Source organism: Molothrus ater, chromosome 1 (assembly GCF_012460135.2).
Source record: "Molothrus ater isolate BHLD 08-10-18 breed brown headed cowbird chromosome 1, BPBGC_Mater_1.1, whole genome shotgun sequence".
NCBI classification, from domain to species: domain Eukaryota; kingdom Metazoa; phylum Chordata; class Aves; order Passeriformes; family Icteridae; genus Molothrus; species Molothrus ater.
In genome coordinates, this window is record NC_050478.2 from 6,667,758 (window position 1) to 6,691,505 (window position 23,748).

The window sequence follows — 23,748 nt, forward strand, 5'->3', positions numbered from 1 at the left end:
TGTTCATATTGCTGAGCCTTGACTATTTCTCATGTGCTACCCCAGTGGATCTATACATAACCACACCAACATAAAACCCAGCATGTGCCTGAACTGTTCTTTCCTCTACACAGCTCTGTCCACACCACCAGGTTCTGATGGCTTTTTGTTGTTACTGTTGTCTCTTCTCCATTTCATCTCTAGATCTTCTCTGAATTAACTGCACAGGCACCTTCCATGTCACTTCTGCTGATCAGGGAAGCTCCTCCCCGCTATTTATCAGGGTTGAGGAAAGCCACAATCTGTTAAATGCCATCTTCACAGCCTTGCACTTCACCCAGCTGCAGTTAGTCATCAACCCCTCCCCACCAAGGCTGGCTGCAAGCCTCCTGCATCTCCACACTTACCATCCACCCAAGAGTAGCTGCTGAATGCAGAGGACAATCTGTCAACAGTAAGGGAGGTTTAAAGCAATAATATACCAAAATCTCTGCCTGATACACATGGGTAAAACAGCAGGGCAAAAATAAGACTCCAGGGTAAGAATAACACCATGTAGAATACCAAAAGAATCATTAAAGCCCCCAATCTTGGGAAATGTTAAGGGAATTGAAGCCAAAGATCTGTCAGATATGACATGACATGGTTGATTTTGCCACAGGGCAGAGAAGATAGAATGGGTAACCCTTGTCTGCTGTATCTTACTATCAAATTCTGGCCTGCCATGACAGCCAGCTGGCTTTCTTACCTTCCCAACCAGCACGTATCCATCTGGTGGCTCAACAGATGCTTCAAATTAAGAGGTTTTGCATAAGAATCATACTTGCCCTATTCTCGGTTTTTGTATTATGTAGTACTAAAAGATCACGATACAGAATTCTGACCTTTGCAGGGAAGAAAAACACAAATCAAAAAAACCTCACCTCTGCCATCTCATTCCCACCCTCCCTCAACTCCCCTGAAAGTATCCCAGGAGGATAAATGAGGATGACACCTGCACCTTGACAATAAATTATTTTTCCATTTTCTCACAAGTCAAGCATCTTCCAGCCAGTCCTGCTCCAGCACCTGAGGAAGCCCTTGCAAACACAGGCTGGATACTTCACTTCCCAGTGCTCCTCTAGTACAACAACACACCTTAGACAAGCAGCTGAGTATTGAACCACAGCTGAAGACAACCTTAAGTCAGGTCAGGCTTCAGGAGACACAGCAGAACATTCTATTTGTCTGTCTGCACATCAACCCATCAGCTCTGCAAGTTTCACATTAGCTCCTCCTCTGTCCTATCACCACACTTAGGGATAAAAGTGATAAAAATGTGCAGCTGTAGAAGGACAAGCAGAAAAAAGGCTGAGGTGCCCTAAGACTCCTATACACTCTTTATAAGGAAAAGATTTGAAACATTCAGACAGCTTATTCTTCCTACCTTCACTGCTCAGAAAAACTTGCATTACCTTTCAGCTGAACCATTTTTATACTTAAGTTTAGCAACTTCAAAAGGTTTATGAAGAGTTTTAATGTTTTTTCTTAAAATATGAAGGTGGAAACAGCACAACCAACACCTTCCTTTCGAATTTATTCACCAGGGTCAAACCATACAAAAGAAGCAAACACCATTTCCAAGAAAGCAATGAAGAACAAGGTACTTGAGCACACTAAGAAACATAGTGCTTGTTTATATGCACATTTCAAAGCAGAAACTTCCAATTCTAATTAAAAAATGCTAATTTTGAAACAGATTTCAGAAGACCAAAAATTTGTTATTGATGGAATAACAAGCCTTGAAGCAAAATACACTTTACTGCATTAATGTCAAGTGCTTGATTGTTTTGACAGCTTGTAGGGCAGATTTAATGGAGTTTTCCTACATATTATGCATCCCAGCTCTTTTACATACAGCAAGAGTACCTTTAAAGGAGGTCATACATATTGAATGAAGTTTTGGCAATACAATCTGACAAGTTGTTGAAGCTAGACAGATGTATCCCACTAACTCTGGAGACAACGTTGTCAAGAGACACTTTCATATCCTAATTTTGTATTACACTTGCACATGTTTACATCCACACACTGAGGACCACTTATATATTCCATCTTTTTCCAAATTAAAATTAATTTAACTCATACCCCACAGAACACAAATAACTAGGTTTGGCACACACAATGTTCTGGTTCCTGTAATCTAAAATACCCAACAACACTGACAACCATCCCAGAAATACTGACTCCTCAATCTTTGAGATTTTAGTGTCATATTTAAAAACAGTGTCAAAAGAAAAATTCACTGTTTAAAGTATAATCAGGGAATTGTGATTTCTGCAGCTGATACCCATTTAACATAGACCACAACTTTTCTGAACTAATCCTCCAAGTGTCACACAGGATCTTTCATTCCTTAAAAGCCCTTCAGAAATCATGCACTTAGTCTTATGCCTCATAACCTTTGGCCATTACCCACAAACTCCTGATGATTCCACCCAAATCAAACTGCTGTACATTTCCTCCTTTTGTTCTAGCCTCAAGTTCTCTAATTCACATAAGAAGCCCCATAAGAAATTCTAGCAGACTTCAATTTTACAGGAGCCCCCAAGGCTCAAGCCGGTCTTTTGCTTGTCTTAACTTCATCTTATGGAATATTGTGCCTCATAATCCAAAAATCTTAATTTTCAGAACCTGTGGAAACCCAGGGCACTGGGAATATTTCTCTGTCTGCTCTGGGGTGCCCTGACCCCCAGGGCAGCACTGACTTTGACCCTCATTCATGGAGAAAGTTTCCTGGACTTCAAGATAGACCAGAATCCACAAAAGTGTGAAATAGATTATAGAGAGCAGTGTAGGTGTGTCACTGGGTGAGAAATTGAGGTTTTGGGATTTTTAGTATGTTGTGGATGGAAGCAAGATGGAGGGCACAGGGTGTTGTCCTGGGTTTCTTCTTCATGTTTCTTCCTTCTTCTTCTTGGGTTTGGGTGGTATTTTGTAATTGGGCAGAAAAGTCCCCATTGCAGCTCTGTGGGATCAGTGATTGGGTTAAAAGGGAAATTAATCCAGGTGTCAGCTCTTAGTTGGATAGTTCAGCCTTAAAAGACCTTGGAACAAGAGATTGTTAGCAATTTTGTGCCTTCTAATGAAAAGCTCACAGCAATGAGACTGTTTTACTGATTAAAAAATAACAAACACTTGAGTCCAAACATGAACTCCTGTCTCAAGTGCCTTCAATCCAAACCCAGAAAAACCAAGGACTCCAACCACCACAAGAACCTGTGTAATCTGTTTGACCAATGCTTCATTCACCACTGTCTCATCCAGCATCCTTAATTTCTTAAAATGTACATGCCCAGCAATCAACATGTGTATGGTAAACTGAGGAAAAACCAGAGCATTTCAACAATGCAGTAGCTGTGATTCATCCCTAGGATCCAAGTGTTGATAAACACAACCGAAGGAGGAGTCAGCCAGGTTGAGGGGTCAACCAGTATTTGCAAGAAACAGATACTTTGAAAGGTATCCTACCAAAGACAGAAGACCAAGCTGAAAAGCAACACAGTTTAGATTTGTTTCCACTGGTTTTCCACCTAGGAAGGAAATCAGTGACTCTGAATGTCTTTCATTTTGTGGGACAGGTTGTAGCCTTTCATTTGTTGGACACGTTGTAGCCAAGTGGGAAGTCAGCCTCATCTCCCAGGACAGGACAGGACAAGAGAAAACAGTTGTGCCAGGAGGTTTAGATTAGATGATAGGAAAAATTTCTTCACATAAAGTGTTGTCAAGCATTGGAACAGGCTGTCCAGGGAACCAGGTGAGCCACCAGCCCTGGAGGCATTTAAAAGTTGTGTGGATATGGTTTAGTGGTGGACCTGGCAGTGCTGGGTTAAGGGGTGGATTCCATGTTCTTAGAGGTCTTTTCCTGAAGCTTTGGCTTTAATTCATTGCAACATCTTTACTAGCACGTGTTTCCAGAAAATTCCAGATTGTACCACTCCAGGCTCTGAATTTAAAGACTTCTGGAACAAGGTTTAGGTTTACCCCAGGTCAAACATTTTTTTCCACAATTCTGCATGAATTGATTAGATTTGACTACAGAAGGTTATTTAAACAAGAACCTGCAAGAACTTGATTTCCCCATGGCTCCCTAGCACACATCTCAGCACCTGCACAAGGCCATCTTTTTCCTTTAAGGGAATGAGTCCAGTTCAGAAGTTCCACTGCTGAAAGCTGACCAAAAGGCATCCATGCCTGTCTCAGGTGGTGGAGGAAAACACTACGGATGTGGTTCCATAACAAGTCTGACTGAAGGGAAATCTGCACAGCCACAAAGAGCCTACACCACCCTCCCCCAAAATCCTGTGCTCCTGACCCCATTCCCCCTGTCAGGGCTGCACTCACTGAGCTGACCAGTTGAAGGATACAAAAACTTTCCTTTCTGGTTGCTTTACTATTTAAATAAATCAATCCCTTGGACAGGCTTCCATCACACTCCTGGGTGGGAGTAGCAAGGTCCAACTTCCAGCCACAGTTTAGGATTAACTTGGGCCAAAAGGTGCCCCACCCTACAGAGTTCATTTGCATCTGCCTTCATTATGTGGCAATTAAAAAACAAAGTGGCTTGGATGTTTCTTGAGAAAAGCCCCACCTGAAAGCCTGTTTTGGCACCTTGTTCAAAAATTGCCTCAGTTTCCTTCCTGGTGACAAGTTCAATACAAGCAACTTTACCCCACAAAATACCCAATTCAGCATCCACCGTACTTTGTATTTCTCCAAAAGGAAATGCAACCTGTAATGGTCCATGTTAATATGCTTTTAGTAAACTTAATAATCTGAAATCTTATGAAAAGGTCTGCTAGGCAACATAAAACATGGATTTTGTCCACACTGCCCTTTTCCCCCATCCCACATACCCTCATTTAGAGGACAGCTGCCCTCAATGGACAGGAACCACAGTGCAATGCCAATGTCCTGACCAGGATTGGAAGAGAGAATTTTTAAGGAACAATCATTGCCCAAACTCCAGAAGCAGATTTTGCTTTCTCACATTATCAAATTCACAACAAATCTGCCATTCACTTCAAATACAAACCTTGGAAAACAAAAAAGGAACCTCTCAAATCCTTAAGGAGACCAATTCATGACTGGCAAGGGCCACTTCGTGTTTTTACACACCACGCTTCATGTCTGCAGCTTCTGATTTAGGAGAATTTGAGATGACACCAGCCAATTGACTCATGCAGCATTCGCAGAGCCTGAGTGCATTATGAACATCCCACAGAGAAGCTGTTTCGATTTTGGATGGAATACACAATTAAGTTGAGCAGTTTTTAAAGCACGCCCTTGGATGTCACCTTCAGGAGAGCTACAGGAAATTAATCATAATGGCATTTATCACTTTTTAGCCTGCTCTTCTAATCCCGGCTGCGTGGTCACGCCGAGTTTCCGCAGCAGCCTGTACCGCAGAGGTGGCTGCCTGAGCCAGAGCCTACACTCCAGGCACTGTAGTAGATCTAAATGAAGAGCTCCAACTTTATATAGCTTATAAATTACAGGATCTACATTTCATTTGGCTTTTCCTGTCGATGTCAACTTCAAGTTGTGTAATCAAACACCAAAACGCCCCCATCCATACAAACAAAATGTGCAAGTGTTACCATTGACAGATCAGAGCAGGCAATTTAAGAGTTAATCCTCGAGCAGTGTCCTCAAATAACCCTACGGTGGCTTGATATTACAGCTGAACACGCTGCCTCGAGTGCTTCCAGCTACTGCTATCAAATGCTCTGTAGCAACTTTCCCTGCTGCAGCCACTATCGCAGGCACTAACACCGAAATGCAATTAAAGCTGGCATTTCCAGCCTCAGCCCGTCCCCTGGGAGCTGCAACCTTTCCTCCTCCAGCACTGCCGCACCCTGGCAGAGCCAACTGCGGCCCTGGCGAGGGAAGGGCTGTGGCAGTCATCCTGGCACTTTACAGGGGACAGCAAAATGTAACCTTACAGATCAGCTGGCTCCCGAAGCGCTCAATTTTCCTGGTCAATCTGAGGCTTTCCCATGTTGCGGCCACAGCCGGTTGTGTAAACCAAATTACAGCGGTAATTTCTCCATTCCTCCTCTGTTGACATTTACACGGGCAATTTATCGCCTGCTAAAATTACCACTTCCCCATCCAATCCCAGAGGGATCCCTGCTCGGGGCGGAACGCTGCTGTGAGAGCAGATGCCATCTTTCAGGCACCAACAGCAAAGCCCCAGCTCCATTTTACACTGCTAACCTCCTAATATTCACACAACTCCTCTTTTCAAACTACCTTTTGCCACAACAATTATTTTTACTATTTACAGGTCCATATTGATGTTACTGCTTTTTCTGCCTTCTTGCTTTTCAAGCAAAGTGGACGGGGCAGAGGCATTTTTTTAGCTGAATGGAAGCCTTTCCATACAAATCTAATCCTGACAGATCATTTTGTTCCATCACAATTTTTTTTTCTGATACCTGCATGCCGCAGTCAGACCATGACTACTTCTGCCTGCAGCATGGTCTGCTCTACACCTACACACACAAAAGAAGTTGATTTATTTATCCAGGGAAGAAAATAGGTAAGTTCCCTATTATTAACTGGATTTTCCCCTCAGAGCCTTAAACTGCCCAGGACAGCATTTTCAGATGACCAGTCCAAACTTGTAAAATTCAGAAAGAGAATTCCTGCTTCTGCAGGTACATCTGTAAAACCAGCAGCACAACTTATCCAAACAGCACAAAAGAAATCAGGCTGAGATAAAGACCTACAACTGAAGCAGCTGATCCAAACAATACCTTCCTGCTTATCTTAAATCCATCCATTCAATATAATACAGACAATCCCAGTAATAAGGTACTTTACAAGATGATCTAAGAAACTTCTTCTTTCCTACAGGCATTTGTGGTCTGAATTTGCACATCTGTTCTATAAACAGAAAGAGAATGAAACTGAACACAAAGCATTTTTGGCAACTCCACCCTGCTTTTTAGAGAGGCTGTTACTCTAAAAAGATTCAGAAGATCTTAGTCCTGCTTGATTTATTTCCAAGTAAATCCATTATTTCCAATTATATTTGGGATATTACGTTATGACCAAAACACAAATATGAAGATTCTTTTTAGTGAAGGCAGTAACTTTAAAAAATTTTATGCTTCATCATGCACAAGATAGATTTCTTCCAGAATCAAATCTCAAATAGCTGATCCACTCTGCTCACTTCCCAACTAACAGTAATGGAAGTCAAGTTCCTCTTCTGTGAAACTCAGACCCTGGGATGAAATCCATCTGATTTCTACTCAGAACCTTGCTGAGACAAGCACAATTACATAATGGAATTTAACTTTCTTAGACCAATTTAAGCCTGAGCAAAACCCAACAGAGACATTCTTGCGTGATTTTGTCTCACATCATGCCAGGACCTGCATGCTGTATCCACAGATAATCAGTCTTCCTCACCAAAAAACACCTCCTGAAGCTCCTGGCAAATAAATACTCTGTCTGCATCTCAGAAAGTATGACTGCCTGGGAATTCACGAGGCTTCCACTGTGATCTCTCCCATCAGCAAAGAATAAAAGTTTCACATCTGAAAGGCTTGATGGCGGTGTTGAAAGATAGAGGGAGTGTATTCAAACAAGCAGACTCCTGAATTTTCTATTCTGAGAACTATTATACCAGAATACCACTCCCAACCTCTAGTTTACCTGACAACAGCACCGGGATAAGATTAAAATTTAATGTAATAAAACAAACAAGGCTTTAGCAGGAATCCAGTACAATTTTCAGCCCCTGTTTCACAAATCCCCACGGAGGGCATGCCCACCCTTCACTGCACACACTTGTAACCTGAGAGACCCACGGGGTTGTAGAACCAACAGCTGTAGGGAAAAGCTCCCTGCTTTACAAACAGCATCATCAAAACCTGGTTATTTCAGCACCTAACTGAGAGAGACATGGGGAAAAGAGCTCCTTGTTTTATGGCAGCCTCATCTCAAACACTGTAGTTACAGGGGGAACACCCAACATCCCAGAGCAGGTCACCTAGGCATTTAGGGGGCCAACCTATGAAACTGCAAGCATTTTATAACTCACCAAAGTTAACCTCCCTAATTCCAGGGTTAAGGTTAATGTTAATGCAAAACAATACCGTTCCTGAATTACAAAAGGAAATGTAGAAAGCATTTCCTTCCAGTCCTTCAGATTCTGGAATTATTCCCCACTTTAATAATGAGCATTACCTCTATACAATGCAGCATTTCCTTCAAAAGAAACGTACTTCCTTTTCTACCACCCAAACACTTGTCCTAAAATGAGATTATATCCTTTCTTACCCAGGGTTCAAGTGATATTCTTGCCATCATAATACAAAGCAAAACTTAATCAAAAGTTTCCCTGAAGCCAAACTCAGTCCCCATCCTACCACACTTTAGGAGGCATATTTGGGGAAGTAGAGGACAATCTAAATCTCACAGGTTAACCTTCCTGCTTTTCTAACAGCTTTACAAGATGGAAGTAGGACCTCAATGGCCCATTTCTACTGCTTGAACTTTTACCTAAGTATTTGCCAAGAAACTTAATGAAAACGAAAGGAAATTCCAGTAAAACAGATTTTTTTTCCCCACCTCTTAATTCTATGTTCATAAAAATTGTAGCTCTTCTAACAAAATTGGTCTTGTCCTATCAAGCCAAATTCCACACTAGTTCAAGAAAACTTTAGTTAAAGAAGTTCAGCAGTTGGTCTTTACAGTTAGGTAACATTTTGGCCATCCTTTCCCTTTCCACGGCTACTATTGCTCACATCCTCACATCCCCAACCAAACTAACAACATTATATCACTTCTCTATTTCTCCTCAACTGGTCCTACACCCTACTAATATCTGATTTTCTGTCTGCTGCTTGTCAGTGTCAACAGATGAAGGACCAAAGCTCAACAGTACACTCAGTCCCCACCACAGACTTCCTAAGAACAGAATTTCAAGCATTTCCCCTTCCCACTTAGACTGCCCATTGCTTTGCTCCCACCAGTGCTCATAGAAAACATAACAACAAGACAATGAACAGACTGCAACAAGTGATGTCATACAACTGTGCAAACTGATCAATCTACTACTCACTGTTCTGTTTAAGGGCTGGACAAATTCACCAAACAAATTCAAACACCAAGCTGGCTGCAGCTATGCACAAAATGCGAGCAAAAGCTCTCCTTATTTAGCCCTTTTTATATTTAAAAAAGCTTTTGTAAAGGGTTCTTTATGCTGTGTGCCATGGAAGAAAAATTACTGATATAGTCACTGCTTTCAATGTAAAAACCCCATTTATATCAGAGTAGTATCTCTCTGTAGAATTTTTTTCCCCCAACCACACATTATCTTCCACATTGATCTATGCTTTTAAGTTTGATCGATTAGCACCGGCTGTACTACAGCTTGTTCCCCTCTGCTTCAAGAGCCCGAATGCTGAAACATCCGAAACCGTTCTCCATCAGATGCAGGAGAGAGGATCGCACTTTTTTATACGGAACAAAACCCTCCATCAGCTGCAACAGACTCGTGCTGGACGCTTCCAGGCAGTTCGTCCCAGCGGATGAGCCCGCTCTGGATTGTCCCAGCAGCGCCGTGCCGGGCACAGCCCGGAGCCGAGGCGGCCCCTCGGGAACAGCGGCTGCGCTGCTGCTGCCGCCTCACGAACACCTCCATGGGGGCAGAACCGGGCCAGGCACGGGCAACGCACCCGTCTGGCCTCCCTAGCGGGCTCTAAACCACAGAACCACCGAGGCTGCAAAAGTGTTCTGAGGCGCTCGACCAGGGACCCAACATCACCGTGTTAAGCGCGGCACTGAGTGCCATGTCCAGGCTTTGCTTACACAGCTGCAGGGACGGTGACTCCACCACCCACCCCCCTGGGCTGCCCGTTCCAGTGTCCGATCACTCTTTCTGAGAATAAATTCTTCCTGGTGTCCAACCCAAACTTCCCCCGGCGCAGCTGAAGACCATATCCTCATGTGCTATCTCTGGTTGCCTGGGAGCAGAGCCCGACTCGCACCTGGCGGCATCTCCTGTCAGGGACTTGTGCAGAGCGACGAGGCCTCCCCTGAGCCTCCTTTTCCCCGGGCCGAGCTCCTCACAGAACACGCGCTCCAGACCCTTCCCCAGCTCCGCTGCCCTTCTCCGGGCTCGCTCCCTACGGAGCGCTGCATGGAGCTGGACCCCAGCACAGCCAAGCCGGCGGGGAGGGACCCTCCACAGCTCCCCCGATCCCGCTTTTCCGGGCTGCGTTCGGGGAGTGCGGGGGGCGAAACTTCCTATTAAGGGCACGGCGGCCGCGGGCCCGCAGCTCTGCGGCGCCGCCATGGCGGGGCCTCCCTCGCTCCCTCCCTCGGGCCGCGGCTGCGCGCTCGGGGCGGCGGGAAGCGCCGCTGCCTCCGCTGCACCTGCCGCCGCCGCCACCGCGGGGGAGGGCGATGCGGCGGCACCCGGGGCACCCCGCCCGCACCCCCGCCGCGAAACCCGCGCCGCGCTCACCCACGCTCCGGTAGCCCAGGATCGCGATCTTGCGGGACTTGGAAGGCGGCATCTTCTCCCCCGCCCGGCCCCGAACCACATCAAGGGCGGCGGCGGTGGCGGCGGCTGCGGCGGAGGGCGGCGGCGGGCGGCTGTGGGGGCGCGGGGCGCGGCGCCAGCGACATGCGGGGGGCGCGGGGGGAGCGGCGGCGGCCGGAGCGCGCTCGGGACGCGCGGCGCTGGCAGCGGCGGGGCCGCACCACGTGACCGCCGCCGCCGCGCGCCGGCCCCGCGTACGCACCTGCGCGTCACAGGAAAAAACTCCCTGCGTCACCCCCGCTCGGCGCGCGCGCCCCCCCCCCCCCCCCCCGCCGCCCGCCTATTGGTCGGCGTGGCGGCTGCGGCGGGCGGGGATTGGCTGGGGAGCGGCAACGGCCGCGTTCGAAGGGGAGGGGGCGGGGCCGGGCGGGCAAGGGCGAGCGGGGACGAGGTGGGGGGGAGAAAGGGGGGCAGGAGAGGCGCGCGCCAAGGCCCCGCGCGCGTGCGCGCGCAGCGTGCGGCGGTTGGTGCGTCCCGCGCGCGCGGCCCCGCCCAGGCCCCGAGCTCTGTCACCTTCTTCAGCCCCGTCCCTGTCCCGGCCCCGATCTCCGAGCTCCGTCACCTTGGTCAGCCCGGTCCCTGTCCCTGTCCCGAGCTCCGTCGCCTTGGTCAGCCCGGTCCCTGTCCCTGTCCCGAGCTCCGTCGCCTTGGTCAGCCCGGTCCCCGTCCCAGTCCGGGTCCCGATCTCCGTCACCTTGGTCATCCCCGTCCCTTATCCCAGTCCTGGTCACTATCCCCGACCCTATGCCTGTCCCAGTCCTCTTCCCGGCCCCTTTCCCGTCAGCTTCGTCATCCCGATCCTTGTCCCCGTCCCTTATCCCGGTCCCTGTCCCTTTTCCCTGTCCTGGTCTCTATCCCCGTCCCTTTGCCTATCCCAGTCCTGTCCCCGGCCCCAGCCCAATCCCATTCCTGTCTCCATTCCTGTCCCCGTCTCCTTCCTCATCCCTTCCCTATCCCTATCTCAGCCCCTATCCCTGTGCCCATCCCTGTTCCTATCCCTGTCCTGGTGCCCATCCCTGTTCCTATCCCTGTCCTGGTGCCTATCCCCGTCCCTATCCCCATCCCAGTCCCCATCCCCGTGCCTATCCCTTTTCCTCTCCCCATCCCTATCCCCTCCCCGTCTCCTTCCCCACCCCCTTCTCCATCGCAGTCCCCATCCCCGTTCCTCTCCCCATCCCCGTCCCCGTGCCCATCCCGGGGTCTCCTCCCAGGGCAGGGGGAATCTGTCGCTGCCCCACCCGTGTCCCCTCAGGCTCCCGGGTCCGGTGCCGGGAGGGGCCGCTTGGCGGGGCTGGTTTGAGTTTGAATAAATAAATAAACAAATAAATAAATAAATTGAATTTATCTCCGAGCGTTTCCCGTGCGCGCAGGTGATTGATGGAGAAACGTCGGGTCCCAGCGTCGATAAAGTGCTGGGGATTGCATGGAAGGGAAGGCGGAGTTTGGGAGCTTGGGAATGGTTAACAGTGAGATCCAGGCGCTGGAGAGTTTTCCGCTGTGAAAAGAGGGCTGCGGGTACTGGTGGTGACTGCAACACTTGGTGGATGCAGAATTTAAGAGAGAAAGACACCAAGACAGGAAAGTGGTATTTCCCCTCTCTACTACTGATTTGGAACTCTTTGTGTTAATATCCCTTTACACATTTGCTTGAAAAATGAATGCTAGTTAGAATTTTTTTTTTAAATGTGCATCTTGTCTTTTTGGGGAACACTGATACCTAACATGCAATTATGCCAGGGCACAAAAAACCAATCTAATAATTGGATGATGTTGAGGGACATGGATTGGCTTCTCCCTGATCTGATCCATCCCCTCCCACATATTCATCTAACCTGGGGAGAGGGCAGGGAGCTAAAGCAAAAGAAAGTTATTTGTATACAAAAGTGATTCACTTCTGGAGGAGCAGACAGGCTTTTAGGAGATACCTGCATTTTTTGGAATAGTCTAATTATACCCTTCATCTTCTGGATCATGGAGTTTTACAGGATAAGTGCTGGTAACCTGCTAAACAGCAGGAATAACAGCTTTCAGTGAATAGTACATGATGGAAGGATAGTTATTTCCTGAGGAAACGTGGGGGTTTTGTACTTTCTCAGTGATGGCTGTGGCGATACAACTCTGCGGGCTCATTCCCTGTGTCCAGCCTGTATTTCCCACTCACTACAGCAGATTCCCACCTCACCACAGCCCTCAAGGATGGGATTGGTGGGATTTGGGGAGCCTGCAAAAAAGCAGCAGCCTGGAAATCCAGTGTTTGTGAACAGGGATCCCGTTCAAAGCTCCCCAAGAGGTGCAGAGGGACAGCCCTGCCTGATGTGCAGCACCAGACTCCTCTTTGTCTTGTGACAGACACAGTTGTTTATGAAGCACATGAGGACTGCAGCAGCCATGATCCTGCAGGACCAGCCCTTGGAGCTGTGCCATCATCTTTACATTCATTCCTTCTGGAACCATGCCATGGTCCAAAATGTGGGCTTTTTACTGAGCCAGAAGACTGAGACGACTGAGATAAGATTACGTTCCAATGCCATACATGGATTTGGAAAAATAGCTGAAGTTTGTGGTACATATGCTTTCAGTTTCTATCTCCTTACAGTTCTTAAGTTACTTGCCTGTCATGTTTTGGTACTGGGCTTTTTGCTCTGGTGAAACTTGACTTGTATTTTCAGGATATATATCCATACCCCTCCACATGCTCAGAGTGATGAGCATCAGCATTTTTTTCATTTGTGGGAGTTTCTGTTTTGTTCCTTCCACTTATCTTGATTAGGTCTTTTCCCTTACTCTCTTTTTCTTATCCCATTCTCCTTTTGGAGCTGTGTCTATTTATTTATCTGGTTTCTGTTACCTTGCCCCTGGCTCACTCTGTGCTTGTTTAGGGGAGTTCACTACTGCAGGGTTTCTGTTCTTCCCTCTTTATTTGCTCTATTGCCTCAAATTGCAATGGAGTTGTCTCACCTTAGGATGCTTGTCAGCAGTCACACAGAACTCATCCATCCTGGGTGTGGGTTTATTTTGAAGAAAAACCTTTAACTTCCTTTTCTTCCACTGTTCCTTTGGAGGGAATTGCCTAATAATCTTTCCTCCAGCAGGATCCTGTGAGTGCTTCATTTTATCTTGGCTGGGCCACTGGGAATACAGGGAATTACAGAGCTTTCAGGGTAGTTTGTTGTTTTTCCATGCTCTAGGGCTGGGTGACACTGCTGATGGCCTTTGGCAGCACTCTGGGATGCTGCTGCTCAAGAGGCAGCAGCTTAAGCAGAGCTGAGAGGATCTGGACTGTGGGAAGGCTGGTACTGCATTTCTCCTGCCCAGGTGAAGTCTAAACACTTCTGGAGTGCTTTGAGCAGAGGGACAGCACACCTGTGGCTGTGAGTGTCCAATCCAGGCACTGTGCATTATCTGAACTCCTGTTGTTTAGACATTTAGGGCTGAACAGCCCCACACACCAAGGACCCCTTTGCTAAATCCTCTCCCTGTAACAATCCAGGTGTGATGCTCAGGTTCAGTTTTCCCAGGGCAGCATTCCATAGCATCATTGCATTAGGAATTAGGGCTGTGCCTGTGCATTCCCTGCTCCTGCTGCAGCCTCCTCACCTCTGCAGTGTTTGCAGATTCAGCTCCCAAGGAGCTGAGAGAGCTGTGGGACAAGTGACATCCCCTGTGTGCCTCTGCACTGGCTGTGCTCCAGGCCTTCCCCCAGCCTCCCTCTGCCAGGCTCTCCCCCAAATCAAACACAGCCTTGGGATCAGTTCAGATGATAAATGACACTAATGACAAATAAGATAACATGTGTCACATGTTATCTTTAGACACATTTTATGAAAAATCCTTTCCTTAGGATTTTTTCTCCTGAGAAGCTGAGAGGCCTCAGGAACAAAATGTAAACAATGGTTATCTGCTGCTGTGGAATGCAACAGGTGCATCTGGGATTGGGCTCATGTGGTTGTTTCTAATTAATGGCCAATCACAGTCAGCTGCCTCAGACTCTGTCTGAGCCATGAGCCTTTGTTATTCATTCCTTCTTTTTCCATTCGTAGCTAGCCTTCTGATGAAATCCTTTCTTCTGTTCTTTTAGTATGGTTTTAATATAATATATATCATAAAATAATAAATCAAGCCTTCTGAAACATGGAGTCAGATCCTCGTCTCTTCCCTCATCCTAAGACCCCTGCGAACGCCATCACACACATGCTCAAAGAATGCAACACTTCAGATGTGGTTCTGAAAGACAAGATACCAAGGGGAAAAACTGCAAGCAGGGCTGCAGTGAGTGTCTGTGGGGAGGTCAGGATGCTGAGGGAGGCTGGACAAATGTTGCATGGCTTTCTTTTGCTGCCTGTATCTACGTTTTCTGATGGAGAAAGAAGCACAATAGATTTCATGTAGTAAAGGTAACTCAAGAGCCAAGTATTTTTACACTAATCCAGCACATGCAAACCCACAGCCACCCCTTCCCAAATGCAGAACAGCTCTGACTTGTACCTTCAATTCCTGCAGCAGCAATTAGCAGCACAATTACCTGCTCTGTCCTTCAGCAAAGCAGGACCTTCCCAAGCAGTGTTTTGAAGTGTGTCCAGTGTTTGCACTGGGCGTGCTTCCACAGGCACAGCACAGCCCCTGCAGCCTGCAGAGGTTACAAAGTACATTCAGCTCAGCCTTGCACTCGTTTCTGCTCCCTCCTGCCTTCTCACAGGGACTGTAGTTTGCAATATTCACATGGAAACGCTGGCAAAATGTCGGTAGAAGCAAATTAAGGGATTAATTCAATTCAGAGGGGGTGCTGACACCAGGGGTTGGTGCCCTGCAGGTCCTGGTGTGCAGCTGGCAGGGACACAAGTTCCACAGGGCTTTTTCTGAAGGAATCAGTTTGATGTGTGAGTACAGGTCACCTCGTGCCCATTCACTTCAGCAGGAACAGGTCTGACTGCAACCACCAGAAAACAAATGAGTACCAAGAAAGTGACTTTCAAAACCACATTTAAATTAAGTCCTGAAGTGAAAAGTAAAGAGCAGTGTCTGCAGAACATTCCTTTTGCATAAATGCATTATGTGGGTACAAGGGTAGCATTAAATTATCCGGAATGGCATTTTCCTCTGGAAATTACCTTTAATAAGTGTTCAATATGGGTGAAAGTTCACAGAAACTTTAGGAGTAAACTGGTTACTTCTAAAGCTGCCTGGAGAGCTCAGTGGGAGCAGTTACAGGGCCTGCTGTGAGACAGGATTAAGCACGTGTGGTTTCACTTCTAGTTGGACCAAAACTGAAAAGCTCCAACTTACCCTATGCTCCCTCAAAAAATGGCAAGAAGTGTTTTCCATGTCTTGGAACTGCTTCAGTCAGATTCCTCCTGTCTGCCACGAGGACAAGAGTTCAGGCCTTGGAAATCAAGGCTTGTTCTTTCTGTCTTACTCCAACATTCATTCCCAGCACAACAGTATCCCTTAATAAAAGATGAATAAGCCTCAGAGAAACAACAACTGAATTCACTTCCTAGCAAACAGCAAATACCATCTGACCTCAGACCCTTCACCTCAAGGATTCCAGGGAAAATGTTTTTCATCAATGTCAGCAAAGGGTGATTTTTCCTCAGTTCAGAGCATCTCTAGGTACTGAAAAATACTGAGGGCTGAAGTCTACTAAGAAACATTTTCTTACACCTAAGCAGTTAAAAATATCCAGAGTAGGTAAAAGCCCTTCCAGGACAAGCCCTTCAGAATAATTATCTTTCACAGACATCTCTTGCTGTGCAAGGAAATGCACAGGAAAGCAAAGGCATCAATCAGATGTTATTACAGTCCTGGTTAAAATAGAATCCATTTCTTCACCTGCACTACTGAACAGGCTTTCAGGAGTCACAGGGGACATTTACTGACCCCTCCATCTGCAGCATGGTCCTGTCTGTGACAAGAAAAGGAGCTTCTGGAGCTGTTGCTGTGGTCTCAGATCTGTAAGTACTGCTTGCTGCCTGTCCAGAGGGGACAATACACAAGAACTGGAGTTTAATGACATTTTATTAATTCTTTTTCATGGCTGAGACCTCTATTGAGCTACATGACAAGCCCTAGAGTGAAGCTTTAGTTACACTATCCCTTTAATCTGGAACATGCTGCAGTGCTGCTGAGTCACCCCTCCTCTCTCCACCCTCATTTACTTACTCCTGTCCCTCCCTTATGCTGGAACAAGAATTTTTCTAGCTTTGTAGAGAACTGATCTGTATTAAAAACGACAAGATTTCTTTAGCTCTGTTTACTGCATCAGCACTGGCACTTGTGCCAGCACAAGCAGAGTGTGTTTTGATGGCACTGCTGTTTATTCATGCTGGTGGGGTCACATCACAGTTCTGCCACTCACAAACGCACAGTTCAGAGCTGAATTCCAGAAAGAAAGGGTGGAAATTCTCTAAACACAGTTTTGTGACACTGAGGAGGCTGTTCTCCCTATTTTTGCCAGTCCTGTGTCCACAACATGTCAACAGCAGTTGTAGTAACGTGAAAATGGGAAGCTTGCATGCGGTTGTCTGAAAACTGCAAATTCATTCTGGCTTTCTGCACACTGCAGCACACAGGCAGGCCCACAGCATCTGCACGAACAGGGACAGAATTTGTGCTATAAAACAGATATTAAAAAATTACCAATGGTTGAACCCTTATCTTTAAAAATACCTTGAGCAGAGGGCTGAACAATGTGCCCATGCAGACGAGTGATAGAGAGATGCCAGGATGCTTTTGGGCACCTCCCTGCCACCCCATCTCCCAGAGGAGGCTGCAGTGCCTGTGCTGGAGCAGAACTTTGCTTTCACAAAGCTGCATCCATGTGGTTTCTGGGGCATTTGCAGGTGGCACTACTGCCCACTTAATCAGTTTCCAACCTCAGATTCTCCCCTCCACACACCCTATGAAGAATGAGAGCCACTATTTTTAGTTAGAATTGCTCCCACATGAGGATAATCAGAGCTGGGCTGAGGTCAGCTCTGATGGCAGCAACCAGCACCAGGCTGTTGATCTTAGGACAAAGCAGCTGCTCCAGTTCAGTACCACCTGGAATTGCAGGGAACAGAGTCAATATTTACCCAGTCAGAAAAGGTGCTGACAATGTTTTTCACAAGGTAAGAAAGTGGAAGAAAGTCTAAGTGAACAGTTTCCATCATGTACTACAGGAATATTTTTAGTCATGAAAGATACCTGTAAGAAGGAAGTTTTTACACATTTAGTTCAGAATTTAAATTCTTGTAGAAAGGAGAAATGTTCTGAACAAAGGTTTTGATTACTATTATTACAATTATATTTACATTTTATAAGCAAACTGAAAACTGTTCACCTTTTACCTCCATGTTTATAAATGAAAAAATATTGTATCCCCTTCCTGCATTATTCCAGTGCAGTATTCAGGCTGGAAACACAATACAGAAGTCCTACCTACATTAGTCCATCAGCATAAGCCACCTTTAAATTCAGAGGAAAATAAGAATGCTCCTGGTTTGCACTAATCCCAGTGCATGTACATTCATACATGCGAAAGAACTTGGCACGAACTGCTAAAACCAAACTGATGTTGTAGGGTTTAATTTCTTCCATCTACAAGAATCTACAATTATAAAAGTCTCATCTTCAAACTTTACAGTACATTTACATTAGCAAATACCCCACAGCTTTCCTCACTCCTCCGCTTCTGTACAAATCATATACAATAAAAAGTTTTGGGTTTTTGTTGTACAAACATCATTTTACACTTTAATACAGGTGAAAATATTGTCCTCTGGCACCTCATTTCCTCCATGGTGCCTGTGTATGACAGGACAGAGCACTTTCAATCCATGCTTCCGAAATCTTCAGCTCAAGTAACAGATTGGTGAACAGGGCACAGCTTCTGCAACTCCAAAGTTTTAAATAATGAGAAAAATCTCCCACTTGTTTGTATAACAATCAACAGTTTATTAATGGATATGGTGAAATTTTAGCTATCCACCAAAGATGTGTAAAAAATTGTCATGAAAGTAAAAATAAATAAAGCTGTTTTTAAATCAGTCTTGTTTTACATTTCTGTTCAGAATGCAACATTGAACACAAAACTGTCATTGAAGTTTTAAAGAAGTCTACCGATACCCAAATTACAGCTTTTATGACAAATCTAATGAGAACTGAAACTGATTTGGTTTTAGGTTTAAAGACTTTCACATTCAAATACAGTGTCTCGTTTAGCACAACACTTCCTTTGACAGTGATGGGCAACAGTGATGACATATTGCTGTATTTTGACATAAGGCACTATGATATGAATATGCCATACACTTGCCTTATGCCACATATATCCATTGCTGACCAGTGACTTCTGTCAAATACAAAATGAAAAAGTTTCAGAATACAGTGCATTTTAATGAAGGACATCATGTGAAGTCTTCCAGCAAATGTTTTGAAGACATTTTGAAATACGAGCCTACATTTTAACATAAGCTTTTGTCATGCTGCTTTTTTTGCGACATCACTGGGGGGAAGAGACTCATCATCCATCACTAAGTCCCAAAACACATTCTCAACCATCCTGCTCTGTTCCACTGCAGTCACTGCTCTTGAGACAAACGACCCAGAAACTCTGTTCAAGTTCTCCTACAAATGTTTACATTCACAGCAGTCATTCACTCTCATTCTCCTTTTGTTTGGCACCTGGAACAGAAGAGGAAAGCAGCTGTCATTTCCTTGGCCACACACAACTGCAGCAGCTCATTCCAACTGCTGCAACTTTCCCCAATCACATTACCAAAATCACACTCCTAAATACAACATTTATAGAGAATAAACTGCAGGATTGCTCAATGCCAATGTGAGACAGAGCAGGGGAGGCTCGAGACCATCACTGCTTTAATTTCACTGCTAAGTTGAAGAAACCCTTCTGGGAAGTTACTCCAAATGCCTTTGAAGATTCTCCTCAGCACATAAAAAAAATTTGTTTAAAAAGTCCCAACTAAAAACCCACAGCCCAAACCTGTCCCTCAGCTTAGAGCCAAGCTTAATCATCCTAACAGCCCCCAGAAAATGAGTCCTGCTTGAGCACAAACGATGGAAGAATTTAGTTGAACTGCACTTTGTTGATGGAGCCATTTCTCCTGGCTCAGAGGCAGATTTTGCTTACAGCAGGGATCTGAGAGACCTGTCCAGCAGGACTGTGCAGCATCTCACCTCTTCTCCAGATACTCAAACATGCTGGGCAATGACTGAACCCTGTGGTGAGCTTGGATTCAGCATCCAACTCTACAGAATGAGAATCTCTTGCCAGAAACCTGGAGCTGCTACTTGTAATGTATTATCAAACACTGAAAGATTCATTAAATATTTTCACATCACAACTGTTAATTTTTTCCCCAAACACAGGCTGGTTTTAATTCCTGCAAGTCAATAAATTTTCCTTTCCATCTGTGAAGAGAACTGGACAAGTGATTTATCTGGTGTTGTTAGGAGCAAAGTCACACTTCATACTCTACAAATCAGATTTACATGGCAGACATCCTCCCTGCATGAGACAAATTCTAGTCTAAAATTGGGCAGTTGCCTGTGGAAATGCAATCTGATGCTTAACTGCTCCCCAAAAAACCTTCCCTCACCTCCTCTCTTGCAGTGGCATAATCCTGTCCTCTCTGTTGCTCTAACCCCTCTACCAGACTGTTCTGTGGGCAGGCTCAGTGTGCCAGGCTGACTAAACTGCAGCTTTTTTGCTGGCTCAGTGAGTTACAGCAGCTCAGGGCTCTCAGAGCATGCTGCAGCCCCAGAGTGGGAGCAGGAACTGCCCTTTGCAATAATTCCAGAGCGCTTTTAGCTCAGCTCAGAGTCCCAGCATAGGTGTGCATGTGACTCCAGTACAACAAAGCTCTTGGTTTGTCAGCACCCAAATGCATCTTTTCTGTCTGAACTTTGCACCATTAGCACTAAAATCTGCTCTCCTGGGATCCTGCTACCCTCCAGCCATGGATGAAACTCCCTCCTCTGCCAAGACTGCCTGCTTGTCTTTACACCTCCCTTTTCTTTCTCCAGGCAAGGATTCCATCTGACCCAGACCTCTGGGCTGGTTTCTCATCCATGCTTTCACAGAGAGATGGGTTCCTTGCTCTGCCCTTGCTCTTCCAGGTCATTAAAAGGAACCAGATGTACTGACACAACACCTCCAGCAGTGAGGCTGATTGCTTCTCTTCAGGACAGAAATATTTCTATTTAAACAAGGTATATTACCTTTTGGTTTTTGTTTTTTTTTTTTAAAGTCTACAGAAAAAACACTTTTATATAATTATGTTATCTAGCAGGGCAGGTAAGATATTTCAGTTAAGCTCACATATTGACTTTTTTGTTTGTTTTTTTTTTAAGTATGTATCTGGCTCTATTTGTCTGATTTTTTTTGAGGCAAAATGGTAATAATTCTCAAGACATTTTGCCTTTCTGACAGAGCCAAAACAGGACTTTGCTTTACCTCTTGTGACACTGAAGTAATTTATGAGGTCAAAGTGAAGTTACAATTAAAAACATAAAGCAGGTTAAGAAATTGGGCAAAACTTAAAACCAAAAGCAAACTAAACCCAGCCAAACCAAACCCTTTTTTTTTAAAGGAGCCTGGTCATGTTTAAATTGATCACTAGAGATTGACCCTGATCACAAGGGAGTTTTATACTGGAAGAGTTCTGGTGGGCTGAGGTTCAATCTCTGACTTAAGCTGTGCCAGCCATGCACAGCTGGACAACAGCAAGGCTCCAGAAGGTGATTTTTTAGTAGAAAACACAGCCACACTTGGCCAGAGTACAGAAACTCAGAAGGTGCCCTGTTTTAATGTTGTCTATACATTCAGCTTCATCCACTTAAAATATTAATCAAGATTTTTTTTTTCCCCCTAGAAAAGATATACGAACAGCAGGGACATTCATGCAGCTTCTGCATGTTCTCCTCAGTGAACAGGAGACTGGCAATTAATATTCTGTCAGCTTTTTTTCCTGAAATTACTTGTGTATTTAAGAACTAGAATCAGTTAGAAAAGCTAAAAATTGGACATTTATCACTGTGCAATAACTGAAACGCAGCAGGGTGTGCACACCCCCAGGGCGAGGGCAGATCCATACCTGCAGGTGTGAGTACCAGAGCTTGTAGGATGTCAGAGAGGGAGATGATCCCCACAATGCTATCAGCTTCATTCACCACCACCAAACGATGAACCTGCCAGCAGGAGAAGAGTCTCAGATATATTGACCTGATTTAAAGTAGGCAAAGCAAAGAAAAGCAAAGAAAGAAACAAACAAAACCCCTAAAGTAAGGTGAAGCATGAAGACAAGTAGGAAAAAACAACCCAAAATGGTTCAAAATGTCAGGAATAGAAATTCTCTCACAGCAACACAGCCATGCTTGGCCTACATAAATGAAAACAGTGAATGTTTAAAAGGCACACAGCTGGCTGACTGAACAGAGTCTGATGTGAAGTGACAGGTAAGTCTAGATCTAGGTCTTGAAAATACTTCTGTTCTCAAAATGTGGCACTCACATCAAAGACTTTTCCCCAAGTTACAGCCTCTGCCCAGCTCAGCCTGTGGTCTCCAAAAATTAGATACAGTAATAAAATGAGGATTCCTTCTGAAAAATACTTCCTGACTTCCTCAGCAGAGAGACACAACACTAAAACTTGTATTTTGATGCCTCTGAGTTGGTTTTAATTTAATTTTTCTCACAGGGATACACAATGGAAAATGAGTGCCAGATTTGATTTAAACAGATTGTTTAAGACAGAAAAAAGGATTAAATTTATCTATGCAAATAAACACAAGGACACAACTGGGAAGAAAGATTTATCAACAGTAAGACCATATTTTCAAACAATGATCTTATCCTTACAAAGCTCTTCTATGGAACATTTTACACCACAAAAATTTTATGCTAACTGCAGGGAAATTAGGTACATACTCCTGTATCCTGAGGCTTATTGGGCAGAGCAAACTGAGAAAAGCCACTGCAGAACCAGGGAAGTGTCTGTCCTACGTTCAGAGCCTACTACATGTTTACTTTTACCCAATTGAATTATCTCTCTTCACTATTAAGTTGAGAAAAAATATTTTATTTTTGATAAAACTACGCTGGTGATATTTTAAACAGGTTTATTTGTTTCTGCATATGCACATATTTAATAATTTTATTCCTCTCTCAGTGTAATGAATTCAAGAAAAATGGACAATGTTTCATTTGTTTAATTGCTTGTAAGATCAAGCAGTTGTCTGGCAGCTAAAAATAGCTGTGTAGTAGTTTTGACTGACTCATTTTTACATGTAAGCTCACTGTGTTTAGACTGAAAGAGAGGGTAGGAGTTGTTCTTAAAACACAAATGTCTAAAGCTTCTTAAGGTAGTAATAAAATAATCCAAGTTTGAAATCTGTGTATCAGGAATGCTAAAATTATTCAATTCAGGAGGAAGCTCAAGCAAATGCTGAAAGTTACAAGTGGAAATTGCCTAATGAGGTTCTAAGGGCTTCTCAACAAAGTGGAAGTTTTCCTCATATCAAGTATATGCCTGGTTACAACCCTAAAAATAAATAAATCTCGTAATTTATGAAGTTATAGCATCTAAATGGAGCTGATCACACTCAGAGATGACTGAAATTGGGAATATTGATTTTCTCCTGCAGAGAAGCCTTACAGGGGAGGAAGACCTGCAAACTCATTCACCTCTGCACATAAGGAAGTTCCCAGTACTAACAGACAAGATAAAAAGCACCATAAGAATGGACAGCACAGAGATAAAAATTTACAAGAGCAGTTAGTGAAGGCTTCTTCACAGGAATTTACTTTATGGCCCTGTTTGACTGCATTTCTATGAGAGCAGTGCAGGATTCTATCATGCATCAAAACAAGTTGCACCCAATACATTTCCTGAGCCAAGCTATAAACTGGGAGTTTAACAAATGATTTGTCTGCAAAACTTATGACAGGCTTGGAAGAAACTTGGGTATTATTATCATTAATTAATATATTATATTATAATATATGATTATATTATAATATTATAATTATCATAGCATATTATTATATTATAATCTATGATTATAATATTAATATTATTATTAGTATGTATTAACTAAACTGAAAGCTTTGCATTCAGTTTAGTTAATAAAACAGAAATGCAAATAACTGAATATCATTACAGGTAT

The 23,748-nt window shown here is 44.7% G+C and overlaps 2 protein-coding genes across 7 annotated transcripts in view; both read right to left on the reverse strand.

Moving 5' to 3' along the window:
* The window catches only part of RHEB (Ras homolog, mTORC1 binding), a 39,701-nt gene extending 29,020 nt beyond the window's left edge, over window positions 1–10,681 (reverse strand). Inside the window, exon 1 of the mRNA XM_036406701.2 lies at window positions 10,505–10,681. Within this exon, the coding sequence (XP_036262594.1) occupies window positions 10,505–10,556 (52 nt within the window). The 5' untranslated portion in view covers window positions 10,557–10,681. The remainder of the gene's footprint in view (window positions 1–10,504) is intronic.
* A 7,451-nt stretch (window positions 10,682–18,132) lies between these two features.
* PRKAG2 (protein kinase AMP-activated non-catalytic subunit gamma 2) overlaps window positions 18,133–23,748 on the reverse strand; it is a 216,488-nt gene continuing 210,872 nt past the window's right edge. For all 6 annotated transcript variants that reach the window (XM_036399135.2, XM_036399140.2, XM_036399155.2 and 3 more), the window contains 2 exons: window positions 21,679–21,772; window positions 18,133–19,246 (listed from right to left, as the gene is read on the reverse strand). In XM_036399135.2, coding sequence (XP_036255028.1) covers window positions 19,215–19,246; window positions 21,679–21,772 — 126 coding nt within the window. In that variant the 3' untranslated portion in view covers window positions 18,133–19,214. The remainder of the gene's footprint in view (window positions 19,247–21,678; window positions 21,773–23,748) is intronic.